We start from the raw sequence: 16060 nt of genomic DNA on the forward strand, positions 1-16060 counted from the left end.
ACATGGGGATCCACTCAAAGGGCTGATATGGGGTCCTTCCCTGCTTTTTCTTGGCATAAAAAAAAAAAAATTATCCCTAAGATATGAAAACTGCCCATCAATTATCTCATCCCAAAGCTATCTGATCTTTTTTTTTTTTTGCTCCTACATTTCTATGGTAACATTTGCTAGGCAATTTGGTGATGAATTCTCTGGCTATGGTAACCCATGAAAGAAAGGAGTGAGAGAAGGGGAAGGCTATTGTAATAATCTAGGAAAGAGAGCATAAGAGGGTGAGCTAAGATAATAGTAAGACACTTAACACTTTCTAGCTGTGTGACTTTGGGCAAGTCATTTAACCCCAATTGCCTCAGCAAAAACAAAACAAAACAAATAAAACCCCACCAAAACCAAAGCCAAAAACTCAAAAAGGAGAAACAAGCTATATACAGGATATAATAGAGATGATCAACAGCTTAAAAAGGAATTAGCATTAAAGAGATTTGGAAAAGCTCTGTGTGGAAGGTAGGATTTGAAAGGGGACTTGAAGGAGTCCAGGGAACCTAGGCAGTATAGATAGGGACAGAGAAAATTACTCCTAACAATAAGAAAGTTCAGAAGGGGGAAGAAATGAGAAGAACCTGAATTACAACTTTGTAAAGAAATACCAGTTTTATGCCCAAAGGGCTATAAAACTGTTCATATCCTTTGACCCAGAAGTGCCTTATTGGATCTATATTCCAAGGAAATCATAAAAGAGGGAAAAGGACTCCTGTGCAAGAATATTTGTAAGCAGCTCTTTTTGTGATGGCAAAGAACTGAAAAAGGAGTGGATGCTCTTCAGTTGGTGAATCGCTGAACAAGTTGTGTTAAATGAAGACCGTTGTTCTATGAAACTGATGAACAAGCTGATTTTAGGCCAGAAAAAATTACACGAACTGATGCTGAACAAAAGAAGCAGAATCAGGAATACATTGTCCACAGCAACAGCAAGTTTGTGCAATGATCAACTATGAAAGACTTGATTCTTCTTGGCATTCAATGATCCAAGGCAATCCTAATAAACTTTGGATAGGAAATGCCATCTGTATCCAGAGAGAGAAGTATAGAAACTGAATCACATCCTATGTTGACTTTTTTCTTTTTCTCTCATGGTTTTTCCCTTTTGTTCTGCTTTTTCTCTGCCAACATGATTCATAAAGAAATGTGTGTTTTATGAGAGGAAGAATGGGAAAATCTGAAACACACGTCTATGCAAGGGTCAGTTGAAAAATGATCTGTACATGTTTTGAAAATAAAAAGCTCTTAAAAAAAAGAAATGTGTGTTTAAAAAAATTAATGTACACAGATAACAAAAATAATAAAGCTTAAAACGTGTTTTTTAGGAAAAATAAAAACAAGTCTGAAACATTTAACTACTCTGATCAATGCAATGACCAACCACAACTCCAGAAGGAGTTGATGGATGATGAAGCATGCTTTCCACCCTAAGATGTAAGAGACCTAGATTTTCAGACATGTTTAAAATGTGTATTTTGTTTTGCTTTACTCTACTTACTTGTTACAAGAGAGGTGCTTTTTATAATTGGGGGAATGAGAACTAGAAAGTACTCGAAAGGGGGGGGAGAAAATAAGGTCATAAAAAGATTTTTTTTTAATGCTTAAAGGAGAATAGAGGGAAAGGCAGCTTTGGACAAACTACTTTTGAAATTAATGTTTTGAATTTAATTTATATTTCAAAGGAAAAAACAAACTGTACATAATATAGATTTGCAATTTGTCCTTTATACATGAAAATGTTTATTGTTGTTAATATTTGTGAAGTTTAAAATAATTTTAAAATTAAAAATAAAGAAATTAAGAGAGCAATTTGGAACTTAGCCCAAAGGGCTATCAAACTGTGCATACCCTTTGATCCAGCAATGTCTCTACTAATCTGTACCCCAAAGAGATCATAAAAAAGAGAAAAAGATCTGCATGTGCAAAAATATTTGTGGCAAGGAACTGGAAACTGAGTGGATGCTCATCAATTGGGAATGGCTGAATAAGTTGTGGTATAGGAAAGTAATGGAATATTACTATTCTATAAGAAATGATCAGCAGGATGATTTCAGAAAGGACTGGAGAGACTTAACATGAACTGATGCCAAGTAAAGTGAGTAGAACCAAGAGAACTTTGTACACAGCAGCAACAAAATTATGCGATGATTAATTCTTATGGACTTGGCTCTTTTCAAGAATGAGGTGAATCAGGCCACTTCCAATAGACTTGTGATGGAGAGAGCCATCTGCATCCAGAAAGAGACAGTGGGGATTGAATGTGCATCACAACATAGTATTTTCACTTTTCTTGTTGTTGTTTGCTTGCTTTTTTTTTCTTTTTCGCTTTTTCCTCTTTTTGATCTGATTTTTCTTGTGCAGAATGATAATTGTGGAAAAAGGTATAGAAGAATTGTACATGTTTAACATATGTTGGATTAGGGGAGGAGGTAGGGGAAGGGGAGAGAGAAAAATTTGGAACATGAGGTTTTGCAAGGATGAATGTTAAAAAACTATCTTTGCATAAATTTTGAAAATAAGAAAAGAAAAATAAGGAAATCTATATCATAATTAGCTTTCATTGACTTTGAAACATTTGATTTCAAAGATCCTTCTAGCCCTTAAATTCAATGAGGAGTTTGGTTGTATATATTAGTGGGATAGAATCCATCACAATATCAACACAATATCAATGGACTAGCCATAGTTCATGAATGTAGGGTGTCAGAACCCCAGAAAATATTTTCTACAGCAGTTTTGTTGTGCAAAATACACTACTGACATACTGATAAATGATGTGAAAAGATTCCCTAAAGGCAAACTTAAGGACATATAACATCTGCCCCCAATTGTGGAAATTGGTAGCAAAAAATGTGCTCCACATGGCAATCAGCCTGCCACAATGAGATCCGGCTGTTTGAAAACATCGTCTGATGCAAGCATTGCCCAAGAGAGAAAAGCAAGAAGCAAGCAGCACCCCGTGGGGCCTCTGGGGGAATCAGACCAGTCACATATGAAAGAAGCAGCTATAAGCTTTGTCCATGAAGAATTTTTATTTTCATTTATATCTTTCAAGCATTAAAAAATGTATATGTAGTTAATTCAGCCTATTCCCAGGGATCATTGGAAAGATAGCAGAGCTCTGCCCTTGAAATTGAGATGGCCTAGGTTCAAAACTCAAAACTCAATTGCCATCTGTATGATTCTGGGTAAATCACTTCAGTTTCCTTATCTCCAAAGTGAGGATAGCAGTAGCAGAGAGGACTAATTGAGATAAGTTTATATAAATGCATTTTACAAATCTAATGATTGGTTGTTGCCCTTCATTCTTTTTTTTTTTTTTTTTTTCCAGTGTATTTTTTTTTAATTATTATAGCTTTTTATTTACAAGATTTATCCATGGGTAATTTTTCAGCATTGACCCTTGCAAAACCTTCTGTCCCAACTTTTTCCCTCCTTCCCTTCCCCCCCTCCCCCAGATATTGTCCTTCATTCTTAAAGAGGACCAAAATGATACCACTATGTTAGAATCGAGTTACAGTGTCCCCGACTGTGGCTGATCAGATCTATACCAGCTTGGAACGTTCTGCCACAGGTTGGACACAAATAGACCCTATGGACATTAGCAGTGCTTCCCTAACTTTGCATATGTCAGATGTCCTCTGACCTAATTCAATTCTGTTTTGCTCTCAGAGCACAGCACCTTCTCTGATGAGGGCTCGTCATGCTGGGCCATCCTGTGCCAGTGAATCCCATGTCATAATCAATTCTAAAGTTCTTAAGAGAGACCTAATAGTACCATTTAAAGGTCAATTATGAAAGGACAGTTTATTTAGTCAGTCAATAAATATTTATTATATATGACCCACAGGCACTGTATTAAGCAGGGGGATACAAATATGAAAATAGAACAATAATGTATGGATAGCACAGTTGGAGCCAGCACACAAAAGGAAGCTGAAAAGGGAGGGGGGGAGGTAATGAGGTAGATACCTGATGCAAGACCGTAGTGAAGAAGTCAGAAATTCCTAAGTGGTGTCACGGAAGAAATAACATATTCTGGACTGAGTCCCTTTCTAAAATGGAGGCTTTGACATCATTGATCACCTGCCACAGACAATGATGGGGAGGTGAAGTATCAAAGCTGATGGGATTGGGCAGGGGGTGAGCCTTTCCCAATAATTAGCTTCCTGAGGCATGGTAGAGAAACTAGAAAAGTGTCAAAGTATTGTGGCCAGGTGAGAAATAAGAAGTTCATTTAGACTCAGAAAATCTGTTTCCAAATCCTGATATTGCCAGATTACTTAGGTTCTCTGGCCGCAAGTTCTCTCCACTGGAAAACAAGGGATGCTTGAGAGCAGGGCTTTACTCTTTTTCCATTTGTGACCCCTTTTTTCCCCCAAGAAAGTTTTATGTAACTGTGAGTATATAGGTATATAAAATAACTATGCAAATCAAACATTTACTGATAATAAATCATAATTTCATGATCCCCACATTCAGTTATGAGTCCCTCTATAGAGTCATGACAGTTTAAAAAGCTATATTCTAGATCAGTGAAGTCCAACTTGAGGCTGCCCCATACAAACTCCTGAATGCAGCCCAAATTCGATTCAAATGCAATTGGGAAATGTTTAACATAAAAAATAAAAATACAACATTATTGAAAATGTGAATTTGTGGTTTTTTTAAGTTAAGATGAGACCTTTAGGGATACTTTTCTGTCAAATTCTAAATGATCTCTGAAGCTCCTTCCATCTCTAGACTTATGATCCAGTGATTCCAGTAACCTGTTTATTATCAGCATTAGTCAAAATGTTGGACTTTTTCTATATTACTGTATATTTTATATATATATGGGAGGTATAATTACTATAAATAAAATACTATAAATATCTTGCTATATTATATATATATACATAATAATTCATGAATTTGTCAGTATTAACATTAAAAGAATTTCAAGTAACTCTCTAGACCAACCCCAAAAATTATTCATTTATTCATCAAATTAATGTTGCCTGAGAAATTGCAACTATGATGGTGGATTGTTCACTCAATTAATAGGAACAGATTTATGAAATTAAGTATAAAAAGCATATAAACTATTAGATAATTTTACCTGCTGGCATGCTAGCACCTCAAACTCATTATATCCAAAAATCATTTTTCTTGATTGATATCTGTCCATTTAATGTTCTTATTGCAAAACTATTTCCCTAGTAATCAAGGCTCACACAAAGCCATCTTCTACATATCTCTCTTATTCATTTCTCATGCACAGTTAATTAGCAAATTCTATCAGTTCTACCTTGCCTGTCCTCTGCATCTGTCTCCTTTCTTTCCATTCTTACTATCCTCATTTGAGCTTTTCATCATCCTCAGCCAGGACCATAACAGCTTTTGGCAGCAGCTTCTAAGGCAGAGGGACAAGCAAGCCCAAGAAGAACAAAGCACACTGTGATAAATTCTACCTGAGGGCAAAAATGATAGCCCAGACGATATTTCACACAGATTGGTTCTAGTAGCACAAGATGGTGGTGATATAAAATTAGACATCCCCCACAAACCCCCACCCCATATAATTCTACTGAGACAGATAATAAAGCAGAGTGCGGCTGAGCAGTGAGTGGTCTTGGGCTCAGCACACTGACATGAGCTATCATATCAGGGACATTTTTAAGTTCCCATCCCATTTGTGAGTGTCACTGCCTTAACAGGCACTGTCTTGGGTTTGAGTTTCCTTGGGGGGAGCACTCTTTGAGTGCCAAGTTATGTGTGCCAGGGATGGGAAGAAAAACCAAAGTTTTTCCTTGGGCAGTCATAACTCCGTGGAGAGGCAAACAATGAACAAGTTGCTTCCAGAATTAGCCTTATGCTACAGATCTGATAACCTTTTTCCTTTCCCCAAAGATCAGAATGATGAGACAGACTTCTAATCTTTATAATTAATTATCTCTATGTCCAGTTTTCCAGTATCTACATATAGATATACACACATATAAAATATGTAACTATATATGTGTGTGTGTATTTTGTATGTAGCCATATATACCTCCTATATACTGCTATTGGAATAATCTGAACACATGCATCTGATCCCAATACTCTGATGCTCAAGAAGCTTCAGTAACCCCTACTTCCTACTGAATGAAGACAACTTAGCCCAGAATGCAAGGTCTTATTATATACTCCCCTCTTTACATGTTAAAGAATTCTGCCAAACTGGGTACTTGCCATTCCCTGAAGTTGACACCAATGTTCCATCCTTCACCTCTGCCTTTTGAATTCTGGCTCATTTTTTCAAGATCCCACTTCCAATTCCACCTACTTTCTTCACGAAGGTTTTCCTGATTACAAGTCATAGCAACAAGTGATATATTTTCATTCTCCTCCTCCCTCTCCCCATATCTCACAGTTTGGTTAATTTCTGTACACTTAGAATAATTTGTTATATTATAATTATCTTTATTTTCTGTCTACTTGGGCATAGCTATTCCCCTCTTCACCCCCACCATGCACTAGAGAGCATATTCAGTGAGCAAAGAAGCAAATTCTTAAATAATCCCCCAGCCTACCCAAGAGTATCTTTCACAGAGTAGTCACTCTGCCTCATTTCTTACCTGACATTAATCACTAATTGCGTGCTACTTCTGTCAAAGTGAGACCTGTTAAAGACCATAGCTTAAAAAGACCAAGGTCTCTTACTGCATCCAGGGCCATCTCCAGTCCTCCTAATCTACATCTTGCTACTGGACGCAGATGACTCTGGAGGAGAAAGTGAAGCTTTGCCCAGCTCTCCTTCACTCCAATCCAATTCACTTGCATGTCACGGCCCTGATACCATGGTCCTCTTCAAGCGTGAAGGACAGAGAGTAACATCTAATCAGTTTGTTGAACAGAATCAAGGCTCTGATGCAAATCAAGTAAATATAAGAAACTAATTTTGCCAAAATTCTCAAAATAGGAAGTATTTTAAATATCCCATGAGACCAGTGGCCACTTCTTATTTTCTATTTTTTATCCACAACTCATAAAGAACACTTGCAGCAAGTGTACCATATCATATGGAGAGCAGGAATCCAGAGAATGGAGTCTGTGGGTAGGTAGAAAGGTCTTGTCTAAAAAGAAAGTTATCTCACCTGTGGTGATGAACTAGCACTGGCAGGGATAAGATAAGGGATGCTTTTCAAAACAGACTCTGTTCTAAAAAAGGGAGACCCTTTTTGGGGAATGGTGAAGAGCTACAGAGCAGCAGTGGGGTCCAGTCGAAGCAGCAATGAATTTGGAGCCAGAGAACTCAAATACAAGCACTGTTACTATATTTGATCATGAACAAGTCATTGTATCTTTCTAGACCCCAGCTGCATGAACTATAATCTGAAGGGGATGGGTTAGCTCATTAGGGACCTCTCAAGCTCGAAACCCTTAAAATCTATGACTAGAGCAGAGCTACTCACTTCCTGCCCTCATCAGTGGCACAAAACACAGTCCCCATACCCAGGCATCCCAAGTTATAGTTCACTAGTGACCAGCACAGTTATATAAAAGTGTGTATGTCACAGATATTAGTAAAAATCCTCTTGCCAAGGTCTGAACCTTAGAGAGCAGATAAGTTAGAGGGTGGTTGTTATCATTACAAAATACTTCTTTGCACCAAAGCCTGTGTGTATTATGTTTGTTTATAGATCCCTAATTATTTGACAACCTCAAGTGCTGAAGGAAGGGACTTTAGGGTATCAGGGGGAAATATTCCAGTTATTAGAATCCATTGCCATTTGAAAATCAGACACAAACGGAGACAAAAAGCTTCCCCCACCTCTATGCCTTTGCACTGTACTCCTACATTCCTGGAATTCACTCCCTTCTCCACTCCTCCACTTAGGACTACAAGATCCCTTCAAAGACGCAGGCATTCTTTTAGTGAGCCCCCTAGTGGTTAGTGTTTTAAAATCATGTTGAATGAAAAAGACTTCTATAAACTGATGGAGTAAAGCTAGCAGAATCAGGCAAACAATATACACAATGATTATACTAACACAAATGAAAAAGATCACAAATGTGAGTAATTATAATGACCAGTCCTTGACCAGAATAGATAATGAAACAGACTTCTTTCCTATAGGAAGAGATAAGGAATTCTGGGAACAGAATGACATAAACTGTCAGATATCCTATTGGTTGTTTTGTCTTGACTGGTTGTTGTTATAGAGAATATAGTTCAGTACTGAGGGGAGTTATGGCATAAATGACTTCAATATAAACAAAAAGTATCAATAAAACTTATATTTAGAACTGAACCAACTATGCCCAGAGAAAGAACTCTGGGAGATGACTAAAAACCATTACATTGAATTCCCAATCCCTATATTTATGCCCACCTGCATTTTCGATTTCCTTCATAAGCTCATTGTACAATATTTCAGAGTCTGATTCTTTTTGTACGGCAAAATAACGGTTTGGTCATGTATACTTAATGTGTATCTAATTTATATTTTAATAATTTAATTTAACATCTACTGGTCATCCTGCCATCTAGGGGAGGGGGTGGGGGAGTAAGAGGTGAAAAATTGGAACAAGAGGTTTGGCAATTGTTAATGCTGTAAAATTACCCATGCATATAACCTATAAATAAAAGGCTATTAAATAAAAAATAAAAAAAACTTATATTTAAAAAATCATATATATGCCGCTTTGTAGCACAGTGGATGGAGAGGACCTGAACTCAGGAAGTCTCATCTTCATGAATTCAAATCTGACCTCAGACAGTTACTTAGCTATGTGATCCTGGGCAAGTCACTAAATACTGTTTGCTTCAGTTCCTCATCTGTAAAATGAGCTGAAAAAGGAAATAGTAAATCATTCCATTATCCTTGTCAAGAAAAACCTCAAACTGGTCTTGAAGAGTCATATATGATGGAAACAACAAATCATAGGTGTGTGTGTACATGCATGTGTATATACACACATACACACACATATATATGTGTATGTGTTGACAAGCTACAAATCCAAAAGAAAGTAAGTTCTCTGAGAGGAGTAGGGATTGTTTTTTAAATTTGCTTTTAAATTCTCATTGTCCCACCAGTGTCTAGGAAGAATATCTTACAGATGCTTAATAAATGTTTATAGGATCATATTTGAAATTATAATATAAATCAAGGAGAAAATATTACTAATTTTAAAAATTTCAGTTCACATACTAATTCTTAGGACTCTTATCTCATATACCTGTACACTACACCAGGGACGTGTTAACACATACTGTGTCTTCAGTTATGTTGCCAGAAATATTCCCTAGTGCAGCCCAACCAGATAAAAAATTTTGGGGGAAACAAAAAATTTAAATACAATAGAACACAAAAATGTTAATATATGGTTTTCTAAGTCAATACATAGCCAGTAGGAAAAATGATATGTATTGTTTAATAGTCTCCATTTCTATTTGAACTTGATACCATTTCTCTAAATAAATAAAAATGGAATTGAGGGGCAGTCGAACGGAACATTTACTGGCTGTGTGACTCTGGGCAAGTCATTCAACTCCAATTGCCTCAACAACAACAAAAAAGAATAAAAACTACTTCAAATAAGCTATCTAATAGGGAAGTTGAGTTGAAGATCCTCATCATTATTTGTTGTTGTGGTCTTTTCACTTATGTTCAACTCTTTGTGATCCTATTTGGTGTTTTCTCCATCTACTCCATCCACTGTACCACCTAGCTGCCCTTCATCATTAAACTTTCTGAAACACAGAAAAGAAAAGCCCACCATATTTTGGATAAGATTTTTGAGTTCTAAAAAGTTACAACCAAACATGTTAAAAAGCATTAAATTATCTAACCAGTTAGTCTACTGGGATTTAAGATAAGATGATAATTACACATGATACTACCAGTGCAAAGTTCTAAGCAAAGTAACAGACATAAATATGCACTCTTCTAGCATGATACAGCCTTCTCTCCCCTATCCCCAAACTGTGTTTTAGTTTAAGGGAAACATTCCCTACAGTATTCTTCTCTGTATCATTATCTATCAGTAAAAATTAAAATCAATCATCACTTTGTTATACTACTTATAAATGTCATCAGTTTTTTCATTCGTTTGTTTTGCTGAGGCAATTGGAGTTAAGTGACTTGTCCAGGATCACACAGGTAGGAAGCATTAAGTGTCTGAGACCATATTTGAACTCAGGTCCTTCTGACTTCAGGGCTGGCACTCTACCCACTGTGCCACCTCGCTGCCCCCTGTCATCAGTTTTTTAAATAAAACATCATTCAACAAGTAGAACTTGCTAAAAATAAAGTTTTAAAAATAAAATTTCATACAACTTTCTCATTTTCTTCTCAAATTCATTCTTCCTCATACACTGCATTATATTATCAGACTGACCTACTTTCTTTATCCTATGCACAATATTCCATCTTCTACCTTCATGACTTTACACTTTCTTGCTTTTTTTTTTTTTAATAACTTTTTATTGACAGAACCTATGCCAGGGTAATTTTTTTATAACATTATCCCTTGCACTCACTTCTGTTCCGATTTTTCCCCTCCCTCCATTCACCCCCTCCCCCAGATGGCAAGCAGTCCTATACATGTTGAATAGGTTACAGTAGATCTTAGATACAATATATGTGTGAGAACCAAACAGTTCTCTTGTTGCTCAGGGAGAATAGGATTTAGAAGGGATAAATAACCCGGGAAGAAGAACAAAAATGCAAGCAGTTTACATTCATTTCCCAGTGTTCTTTCTTTGGGTATAGTTGCTTCTGTCCATCATTGATCAATTGAAACTGAGTTAGATCTTCTTTGTCAAAGAAATCCACTTCCGACTTTACACTTTCTAAGGAATGCTAACCCCTTACCTTTCTTCAAGACTCAGCTCAAATGCTACCTCGTACAAGAGGTCATTGCTGATTCTGTTTGGTATTAGTGGCTAGCCCGTTGCTATTTATTTATTTATGTTACTCCATTCCAAAAATAGCATAAACTTCTTGTGAGTGAGGACTGTTTCTTTCTTTTTTTTTTTTTTTTTTAGAAGCAATCAAAATTAAGTGACACAGCTAGTAAATGTCTGAAGCCATATTTGAACTCTGATCCTTGAGACACACACCAGGGTTGGTGCTTTATCTACTGTACCACCTAACTGCACCATGCAACTGTTCGTCATCTTGTTTTTGTACCCCCAGCATCTAACGTGTTTGGCACACTAGAGGTGTTTAATAAATGTTTACTGTACTGACATTTTTGGAGGAAAACAAAATTCTCATTTCCTATGACTTCATATAGAAGTGGATTCTGTGCACAAAATGTTGCTGTTTGGTTCACAAGGGCTTCTGCTCAAAGCAACTTAAGGGATTTGTTGTTTGGCCTTCAGCCTAGAAGAGGATCATGACATCAGGGAGATGGTACCATGGCATGAAAGTGAATTGGATTTTAGTGAACTTGGGTTGTGCAAAGTCACCAGCCTCACTTTCTCCACTGGCACTGAGTCCAATGGCCAGATATAGATCAGAATAACTGGAAATGGCCCTGACACAGTGAGAGATTTTGGCCTTTTTAAGCTAAGGTCTTCAACAAAAGTCTCAATTTGAGTGAGGTAACTACCATCAGTGATTAAAGCTAGGTAAGAATTGAAGCATACACACACACACACAATCAAACTAGGAGGTGAAGACTCTTAAGGTTACTGACCAAAACCAAAACAATTGCTATTTACATTCACTCTGAGTCAAACATGGCCCAAGCAATGAGTAATAATTCAAGGGGAAAAAAGCATTAACTTCCTTTTGGTGAATCCTCCAGCCCCAGAATCCTTTCTTACCTCAAAAGGCACTATGACCATCGGCTTCTTCTTCAGTTCCTCACATTTTCTCATTTTACAGATTTGGTGGCTATATTTTTCTTTTTTACAATAAATACATTCACCACAGTTCACCTTCTGTTGGCAAGGACCACAAACTCCACAACGCTTTCGTTTCTTCTTTTCTAAAGTAGGGAGCAAAGTAGTGTAGGAGAAAGGACAAGAGTACGAAGTGGTGCTGGAAAATGCCATGGATACAGAAATCACATTAGTTGTATTGATCTGAAGACTCTTTCCATCCAATTGGCTAGAATCGCTTGGTGCCATTTTGGGGTCTTCCGATAAAAGATTTGATGCTTTGTTTAGTTCAGTTTCAGGGACAATTGGGAAATTATGAGTGTTGGATGGTAACTCTGAAAGCAAGCACGTATCACATGGTTTATGCATCTCTTGATCAACTGTATCTGTTGCAGATTGAGTTTTCTCAAAGTTTGGCAATGAACTAGCAATCTGACCTGAGTCCAAAGTTAAAGTTTTTATAGCACCGTGGGCCTCTAGCAGGTCTGAAGTTGTACTTTGGGTCACTAGTTGGTCTAGAGAATCATGAATGACATGTTGCTGATCTGATCCTGCTAAGAGGTAATTTGCTAAAGAGGTAGGAAAAATAGATCCATTAGGCACCATTATATTTTGGAGATCCAGTTCAGATTTGTCTTTATAACAGGAGGATTGATGTGAATCGGCTTTCTCTTTTATTGGATCCAAAGAAGAGTCAGTCTGTTTAAGAAATTCTGCTCTTGAACCCAAATCTTCCAAATGCACGTTGGGACTTGATTTAGAGGTCACTACATGGGCAGCACTTTTAAATAAAGGGATAGGCATTGGGTCTTGGGAAAGAGCTTGAACAGGGTCACTTGAATCAGTTAACAACTTTTCAAAGAGCGGGCCTTCACACTTACAGTTGTCTTCTGAAGCTTTAGAAATTTGGGTTGGTAGGCTACTGTGAGTATTAATGTGTGTTATGGGATTCTCCAGTGTGGCAACTTCCTTAAATGGTGTAATTTCTTGTCCATTCTTTTTGCTTGGGGATGCATTAGAAGTAACCACTATGGGATCCTCTTTTTCAGGAGAGATTAGGCTTTTTTGTGACTGATTTGTCTCCTTTTCCATTTCCACGATATTCTTTTTGGAGTCTGCCAGGACACCATATTTGCGTTTATCTTCCTTTTCCAAAGTCTTAGAGGATGGAATCTTCTCAGATCTTGTAAGGACGACTGCAGGTCGGGACAGGCGGTGAATTAGAGATGTGCTTCGAAGGGCCATTGTGAAGCCATTGCAAGATAAGGATTCTGGATTCTGGAAAAGGACATCAGTTTGATCCAGACACCTTCGAGCAGCTCTGGCTCTTGTCAGAAGACTTCTTATTGGCACAGGTGGTTTTGTTTTTGACTTTTTCTTAACATTATTTCTTTCTTGCATCAGCTGTTTTAACTTCCCAGCACTCAGAGTTTTTACCAACGTCATCTTTTTGGTCATAATCTTGGATGCCTTATTTAGTTGGCTGGTTTTCTTTTTGCTTAGATCTTCCTTTCTGACTAATTTGGAAGATCTCCCATGGCGGGATTGAGACATAACTAATAAGGGGAGGAAAATGGAAAGGGGTGGGGTACAAATTCATGGGCCCTTCCAAAAGTCTCACTTCAACTGAAAATTTGGTTGTTCCATGGCTGAGCTTTGTCATAGCAGTATTTGGATCTGAAATAACAAAAGAAAATGAAGAATGAGTTCTTTTCTCCCCTTGTCATTTGCTGATATAGAATTCTATATCTTTATTTGGTTAGCTAGCAATTCTTAACTAAAACTAAGGAACAGAAAAAACTATATAACAAATAAGATTAAAGGTGCTCTTCTGTAAGGTACCTTTTTATAACTTTGTTACTTGTTGCAGGCTTCCCTCACTAAGTAAGCACTAAGTAACTAAGATTAATTTTTTTCTCATCACCAACGCTAAGAAGCAAAATCCCAAATGCTTGTTGAATTAAGTTTACAAAATTATTTGAATGAATTTTAGTATTTTTCTCTCTATATAGAAAACCACAATTTTCCAATTTGTCCAAATTTTCAACTCTCATAATCCTGAGAGAAATTTAGATATCATCCCATTATTTGAAGACTTGGACACTTTAAAAGTTGCTCCCTATTCTGTTTCTTCAATGGAGTTTCACTCAAGTGAAAGACATCAAAATCAGCCAATTTGACTCAGTTAAACTGAAAAGACTCTGAGAAGTGTTCTACCAACTGAGAAACTCTGTCTCCTAGAGATCCTATCCAAATAGTGCAATATACCACTTGACAGGAGTTCCTTCTCAATTTTGCTTGCCTCCTAATAAGCATGAGTCACTAATATTAATGTTTTGAAAGGTTAGGTATAAATGACATGCAAGCCTCTTCTTGAGGGTAGAAGGCAGTAAGGGAGATGCTAAATTAGTTATTGAGAAGAATAAAGGTATCATATGTAATTCTCTTTTTTAAAAAAATCAGTCCTTCTTAGCATATTGGAATGTTTGTTGATAATTGTCAAGTTCAAAATTTTTAAAACGAATGAATAGGGGCAGGTAGGTGGTGCAGTGGATAGAGCACCAGTCCTGAAGTCAGGAGGACTTGAATTCAAATGTGGCCTCAGGCATGTAACACGTCCTAGCTGTGTGACCCTAGGCAAGTCACTTAACTCCAACTGCCTCAGGATTAAAAAAAGGAATGAAAGAAAAAGAAGAATCTAACTGGAAAGGATTTTGATTACAAGAAGTGTAATGGTGGAGTTCCAACCATAGAAACTTTAATTGTTACACAGTGGGCAAAAGGAATTCATAACAGAAAAAAAAGTCAAGATCCTTTGCTCAAAGTCAGTTGACCTCTTTTTTACAATAATGTTCTTAAATGCATAAAATAATATCCAAGGAAATTAATCATAGTGAAATAGTTATCAAAGTTTTTTTTTAGAAAGCAAGTTCATGAACTCCAAGTGAAGAACCTCAGATTAGAGGAATACAGAGAATTTTGCCCTACCTCTTTTTAAATAGTCACAGAAATCTCAAAAAATTGCAATGAAAAGAAATGTTACAAAGCAGGACCAATACTTAAGGCTGCCTCATGTCTCTATAACAAAAACCAAATTATGAGCATGTCAGATGTGTGTTTAAAAGAAAAAATAAGGCTCTTTGTACTTGTTTAAGCTACTCATGTATCATCAGAGTAACAGTGCAAAATAAAGGGAATGATATTGAAAATTTCTCCCTTCAGCCTTGCTTGAAGCTGACCAGTCCAAACACTACACAAATTTAATTAAACAAACATTAAGTACCTGGAGGGGATAAGGCACTTAGGAGGTACTGGGACTTTAAAAAAATTAGTTCTTTCTGTCAAGAAACTTAGATTCTATGGGAGGGAGGATGACAGGGATGAAACATGTACCAGATTAAGTAACTGCAAAGTAATGTGAAAAGGGAAAAACAACTAACAATTTAGAGCTCAAGGATATCATTCAAAACAGAAATGTGGCTCCCTTCTATTCAGTTCTACCTAAATACTTTTAATAACTAAAGTTTGATAAATAAGAAATGTTAGAAGACAACATTTAAATTCAAGTATTACATATTTGTTAACATTAACCAGAAAAAGCAAAATATTTCAATACATTTTTACTGAAGATACAACAAGATTTCAAATGAATTCTTGGTGGAAGACTTATACTTTAACTCATTTCCTTTTATTTAATTTCTTTTAAAGACTTGGCTAGCAATAACTTTTTGACTGAGAAAAGATATATACCACATCCTCCAAAGACCATTAACACAACTTTTTATACCAGCACTACTGAAGCAATGGAAAATCTATTTCCAAGGTCGGGATATTCAGCAATATCTTCAAAAATATGTCTTTTATTTTGTATAAAGCTGTTTATATCTTCAGGGAATATGTTATTTGGGTAGTGCAATTATCTTTTAAATTGAAATCTTTATGTTCAATGAACTAAAATATGCAGATGTCATTTTGAGTCTAATTCTAAAACCAACTTCTATAATAAACAGCTTCTTCGCTCCATTTTTGGTTTTAAAAATCAAAGTACTTTAGAAATTAGGAGTTATAATTAAGATAGTGCTTAATGTTCAAACCCCATCTCCAAAAAGATAACTTCAAAAAAAAAAAGGAAAAAATGTGAGCAGTATGGAATGGGAA

The 16060-nt window shown here is 36.5% G+C and overlaps 1 protein-coding gene across 1 annotated transcript in view; it reads right to left on the minus strand.

The window, feature by feature from the left end:
- The window catches only part of TET1 (tet methylcytosine dioxygenase 1), a 177393-nt gene that overhangs the window by 153438 nt on the left and 7895 nt on the right, over positions 1-16060 (minus strand). The window contains exon 2 of the mRNA XM_031956868.1: positions 11846-13579. Coding sequence (XP_031812728.1) covers positions 11846-13456 — 1611 coding nt within the window. The 5' untranslated portion in view covers positions 13457-13579. The remainder of the gene's footprint in view (positions 1-11845; positions 13580-16060) is intronic.

The sequence above is a fragment of the Sarcophilus harrisii genome, chromosome 2 (assembly GCF_902635505.1).
Source record: "Sarcophilus harrisii chromosome 2, mSarHar1.11, whole genome shotgun sequence".
Taxonomy (NCBI): domain Eukaryota; kingdom Metazoa; phylum Chordata; class Mammalia; order Dasyuromorphia; family Dasyuridae; genus Sarcophilus; species Sarcophilus harrisii.